This window comes from Olea europaea, chromosome 8 (assembly GCF_002742605.1).
Source record: "Olea europaea var. sylvestris chromosome 8, O_europaea_v1, whole genome shotgun sequence".
NCBI classification, from domain to species: domain Eukaryota; kingdom Viridiplantae; phylum Streptophyta; class Magnoliopsida; order Lamiales; family Oleaceae; genus Olea; species Olea europaea.
This window is the reverse complement of record NC_036244.1, coordinates 11,405,746-11,412,102: the sequence shown is the minus strand read 5'-3', so window position 1 is coordinate 11,412,102 and position 6,357 is coordinate 11,405,746. Positions and strand designations below refer to the sequence as shown.

General features: G+C 31.5%; 1 protein-coding gene across 1 annotated transcript in view; it reads right to left on the bottom strand.

The window, feature by feature from the left end:
- Positions 1-1,865: 1,865 nt before the first annotated feature.
- LOC111398790 overlaps positions 1,866-6,357 on the bottom strand; it is an 8,616-nt gene continuing 4,124 nt past the window's right edge. The window contains exon 4 of the mRNA XM_023025883.1: positions 1,866-2,113. Coding sequence (XP_022881651.1) covers positions 1,952-2,113 — 162 coding nt within the window. The 3' untranslated portion in view covers positions 1,866-1,951. The remainder of the gene's footprint in view (positions 2,114-6,357) is intronic.

Sequence of the window (6,357 nt, the reverse complement as noted above, 5' to 3'; positions counted from 1 at the left end):
TTCATCTTCTATGTGTGACTTCATGAATATGAATACTCTTTAACTTTTCTATAATAAATGCCTATTTAATTATTTTTAATACCGTTCTAGATTTCGAGTAGTGATCGAGCTACACACACATCTATATAACCTCACTTAAGAATAGGTCGAAAGGTTGTAGATGGAAGCGTGTGATTACTTTACAAGGATACAATTGAAAATTACTTCAAATTATCTAATTTTAATTCTAATGTTTAGTATAAGAACTTAATAGTCTTGCACTCCTTTATTCCGACACACTATAATTTTTATGTTAATTTTTAATTTATACATAAACAGTTATCAAATGAAATAATTTTATTTTATTTTATTTTATTTATTATTTTTTTTTTTTGGTGAAGAAGTTCTAACAGAACTGCACAGTATAACATCAAACTAGAGGCCCAAAACAATTGTAACAATACAAACGAAATGGGGCAAAGACAAGAGAGCAACAACATAAATTGTGGATTTATTTATTTATTATTTATTATTATTATTATTATTTTTTTTTTTTTTGTGTCTTCGCACCTCTTCATCTAATTAATATTAGCTTTCAATTTTTTATTTTTTGCTTTATCTAGGTAAAATAAATCTGTCTCGTTCCAAAAAATGTGGATTTTTGGGTTTCGACATCGAAATGTAATATACGAAATCGAGATACAAGTCCCCAAATATTCTACACTGCGTTGGAACTAGGAATGGTAATTGGGCTTGCCGGCTCAGGTCACCCATGACTCGGCCCGAAAAAAGCCCTAGCTGGTTTAGCTCGATGCTCGGGCCAAGCTTGAGCTGACCCGTTTGGCTCGTGAGCTTTTTCATTTAAAAGAAAAAAGAAAAAGAAAAAAAACTATAAAGGCAATAACACGCTGCCTTTATATTTGGCTGCTGCCTTACTGCTGCAAAGGCACCAAAAGGCAGCACTTGGCTACCTAAAAGGCAGTCGAGTGCATTTTTTAGGTAGCATTAAAAAAAAAAAGTAAAAAAATCGAGTTTGCTCGGCTCAGCTCGATAAGGCCCGAATCGAAAACTTAGGTCAAGCCTAGATTTCTTGGCCGAGCAAAAGCTCGACTCAGCTCGGGCTCGTTAAAAAGGACTATTTTACTTGAGCGAGCCCGAGCCTCGAGTTTCCACTCGACTCGTTGACACCACTAGTTGGAGCTATACATGTTAAATATGTTTGTTCATATTTTGAAATACTCGTCGTGGAAGACGAAACTAAAATAGAATAATAAAGAGAGAGATAACAAGATATATTGGTCTCTTGACCAACAAATTTTTTGTTGAGAAAAATGTAGGGAAATCTGAATACTTAATGAACTCTAAGACACGAAAAAACGTTATCTTTTAAGAGATATTTCTCCCATATTCAATAAAGTCACAATTGGGGTATGATAGAAAATCTTTCTTAGGATACAATGGAGACGTTTGATTTAAATTGTGACTATTTGATCAAACCAAGAAGACACTCAAAAATAACTGATTGATGCCAAGAGAAAGAAAGAAGAATAATTTTTTAATGTGTTTTGCAAACGAGAATTCGCCTAGAATTTATAGAAATTGAGGCAACTGTTTGAATAGGTGTGTCCCTTGAAATCCTTGCGTACATCTACTGGAAGTGACTGTTAAAAACGAAGAGGTCGATCCCCGTTGCGCAGCGGCAAACACTAGTCGGGGCGGCAAATCATTCGCAAAATAAAAATAAATACATGCAAAATGATGAAAAATATCTAACATTTCTAACCTATTAATTGGCAATAAAGAGAAAAAGAAAATTATTTTTGGTATGGTGAACCGTGATCAGAGATCAATAGATAAAATTTTGGAAGAAAACAACGTAAAAGTATGCATGCAACCGAGAAATAAATTAAAATTAAAAAAAAAATCGAATTGTGATAATTTAACAATAATTGAAAAAATATGAAAAAGTTAATTAATTAGAACTTCTGCCATAGAATAGAACCATGATGTGGTCAGTAGCTGTGGAGGAATGGGGAAGCAAAGTCACAAAATCCCTTTGACTCCATAAGTTATCCCTCACATGCTGCAACGTCAAGAAAGGTTGAAGCTCTTGCCCTTTACATCTTATTTCTATCTGAAGAAAGCATAGACCAAGCATTTTGTCAGTTAATTTGTTACTATTTTGATTAAATTAACATAAACAACATAGCACATAGCAATTTCAAGCACGACATATGACACAAACACAAATGATTCACATTGACGTTTCCATAAGCTATAGCTAGTAGAGAGGTACAATCGAGCTCTTTATCACCAGCAATGAGTTCTGAAAATCCATTGCGTCTGCTATTTGTTTAGACATCATTGTTGAAATTTGGATGTGATTAGAATTCTTTGTTAAAAATAATTGAGAATTCTAATTAAAGTGCACATTAAGAGAAATTCTATTTGGAATGCTTTTAGAATCCTATTTGACAAATTGTAGTTGAAGTTCTATTTAGAAGTCTATTGGGAGTTGGAATTGGTATTGGACTTAAAGAAATTAAGATAAGGAAATTTTTTGACATTTTATTTCATCTACAACTCTACTTCTATAACTTGAATTGTTCCCTATTTATATTTGTCTCTTCTCTACAATTTAATTAAATTGTTTAACATCATTATAAGTTAGAAACAATGTAAATAAATAATTTTTGTTCTCTTTCTCTATATTATAATAAAATCTTCATCTTCTACAAATTATTTTCTTCTTGTGTTCTTGTGATCTTTTCGTCATATAATTATCTTAATATCTTATCTTTTCACAACAAATTGGTATTGGAACTATTCTGCTTTTAATAAAGTGGTTCTAAATTTGGTCAGATTCATAACAAGTGGTATCAGCGTGATTATGTTAATTTGTTTGTTTCTAGTAAGTGGTATCAGAGTTGAGGCTTAATTCTTGGGAAGATCGAGATTGTTCTTTTCCATGATGGCAACTATTAAGTATGATATTTCGATATAGATCGCAATACAAGATTCTCTTTGTGGTAAGTAAAGATGTAAGCAGTATTTGCTCAAATGGATTTGAACGACGCTTTGTTGGGATTTACAAGATGTCCACAACTTGGACTATAGAGGAGAAACAATGGAGGGATCGTAATGCCCTATATCAAATACATCTTTATCTTTTCAATAATATTCTTCAGGATATTTTGAAGAAGAAGTCAGTCAGTGCTTTATAGTTAAAATTAGAGCAATTATGCATCATGAAGAGCCTCACTAGCAAATTTCATTTGAAGCAAAATCTATATTCTAATCGTATAATAGAAGGTACATCTCTTAAGGATCACCTAGTTGCTTTTAAAGAAATTTTCACTGATGAAGAAGACTTGGGATTGATTTTGTTGTATTCATTGCTCGCCTCATACATGTCTTTTAGAGATACTATATTATATAGTCGTGATACTTTCACTATTAAAGAAGTCTGCGATGTTCTATATTTAAAAGAGAAGATGAAGATCTTGTAGCATTTGGGGATCACGGCAATGATATCATGGCTCATGATAGTCATCTGAGGGGGAAGACAAAATCTAACTTCAAATTTCGTAATTGTTGCAAGAAAAATGGACATTTGGTAAACAGTTGTTATAAGTTGCAGAATAAATCGAAATCAATTGCAAATCAACAATTAGAAACTTCAGGGGAAGCAAGTATTGTAGAAAATTCTAGCAGTAATGAAGAGCTTCTACTTATGTTTGACTACAACTCCAAACCTGACAAGGATTGTATTTTGGATACAGCTTGCACTTTTCACGGCTCCTAATCGGGATTTGTTTTCAACATATGAAGAAGTTTCAAAAGGTGTTTCATGAACGGTAATAACACACCTTGTTGGATAGTTAGTACTAGTTGGGTCAGAATAAAGATGTTGGATGGGACGGTTAGAACACTTGATGTAGTGATATGTGTTCCAAGTTTGAAAAAAAATCTTATCTCCTTGAGTACTTTTGATTCAAAAGAGTATAGGTACACTGTTGAAAGTGGAGTTTTGAAAGTTATCAAAGGTTCCTGTGTTGTTTTGATAGGATATAAAAAATTCCATTTATATATCTTGCAAGGTGATACAGAATTTTTGAGTAATCAACATATTTTAAGAACTCATGTGGATTTAGAGTTGTCTTTTATACCATTGGAGTCTTCGTTTAAGAATATATCTAAGTTAAATTTTGAATATATGAGTAAATCCGTCTTGCCACCATGATCGACAGTGTTATCGTATTCACTTGCTAGAAATAGACCAATTTTTTGCCTTAAGATTCTATATAGGTACAACTCTGTTGATTTTGTTGAAGTTTCGAATGCGATTAAGAGTAAGGTGTTGATTCTAGCCAATATCCTTCTTTTGATGCATTTAGTTGAGATTCCGTTACATGGCTTGCATCGGCCCTGTTCGGTGGTCATTAGATCACTTTTGTTCTAGTTGGAGTAGGAAAGGTGGAGAATATTTTTCTAGTTGGAATTATTGATGGAGAAGTTCATTTGTGTTTTTCATTAAAGAGTTCAAGTTTATTCATTGTAGTGAAATTTGTTTTCAGGTGGAGAATTTTTTCTTAAGTTTTGTTCATTGTGGTAAAATTCGCGTCAAGGTGGAGTTTGTTAGAATTTGGTGTGACACGAATTATTTGTTGAAGATAATTAAGAGTTCTAATTCATATGCACCTTCAGAAGAATTTTATTTGGAATATTTTTAGAATCCTATTCGAAATCTATTTGACAAATTCTAGTTGAGATTCTATTTGGAAACCTATTGGAAGTTGAAATTTGTATTAGATTTAAAGAAATTAAGATAAAGAAACTTTTGAGCATTTTATTTCATCGACAACTTTACTTTTAGGGCTTGAATGTTCCCTTATATATTTGGCAATTCTTTACAATTTAATTAGGGTGTTTAACCTCATTATAAGATAAAAACATTGTAAACACATAATCTTTGTTCTCTAATTTGCCATATTATAATAAAATCTTGATCTTTTGCAAATTATTTTTTTCTCGTGTTCTTGTAATCTTTACTTCATATAATTGTCTTANTCCCCCCCCCCCCCCCCTCTTATTTACACAAGTTTTTTCCACCACCATGTCTCAATTTCTTTCTAGCTACTAATCTCATTCTTCCCTTATAATCTAAATTTGCAATTTATATAAAATAATTCACTTTTCCTACTTAGCTTGTCTCCATCAACATCAATGACTTTTCCACTTTAAACGATAAAAACGTTTAAATGAAAATATCAAATTTTGATTGAAGAGCAAAATATTGTTGAAACGAGCGTTCAAGAGAAAATGATAGATTTTTTTTTGACCTCACATTAAAGAATATTTGGCTTTGCCACTGCCTAATTTCTTCGAGAATTCGTTATTGGATTAATTTATCATCATGTTCGGCTTCAAAAAGTTAAATCATATTCATAATTTATTTGGATTTATGGATAGAAAGTCAAGTTTAAACAAAAGGTTTTAATTAAATTATACATATCCACGTATATGTATATATATAAAAGTTAATGGCATTTGAAACAGACATATACTATGGAAGACGTCCACCCCACGATAGTAAACTACTATCGACTTTAATTATATAAAGGGACCCATTTAGACTTTGCTCCGAAGCCAACATCATTATACCATAGACTTAATGTTCCAACAAAATATATTAATTAATATATATGATTAAATACAAAATAAAAGAAAAGGGTGCGACACGACACATTAATATATACATTTTCTTTGCTTCAACATAATTTTGCCTAAATTTTATAAATTTATAAACCGTCACACTAACGTCTTTCATGCACGTTTCTTTCTATCTTTAATTAAGAAACCCTAATTTTAAGGTAAATGTAAATAAATATAAATATATATATATATAAAACTTAGGCGGCAAATTATCAACTTTTTAATTCCGTCAAAGTGCACCACTTGCTTTTTGATGGACAAGTTCTTGTTCAATAGTGTGAAAAGACAAGAAAGGGCCTACACAAGCTGCTAAAGGGCTGATTTAAAGCAATCGAAAGCATGACGAAACCATTCACCAATCCATGCACATAATATATACACGCACGAACTACTTATATTTAATCTTAAGATAATTGCGTAATTAATTATGGAGGGCCGAAATCAATTAATTTTTACACCTTAAAGTCAATGTTATGATAATTAAGAAAGAGAAATGCACATACCTACCCTTTTTGCTTTTATTATTACTCACGGATTGTGAGAATAACAATCATTATATGTATATATAGGGGGCAAAAAAAAAAAATTATTCCTAACCTTGATTTGATTTAAATGGTGTACATATTTTAAAGTTTGATATTTTAATTCCTACCGGCCAAAAAA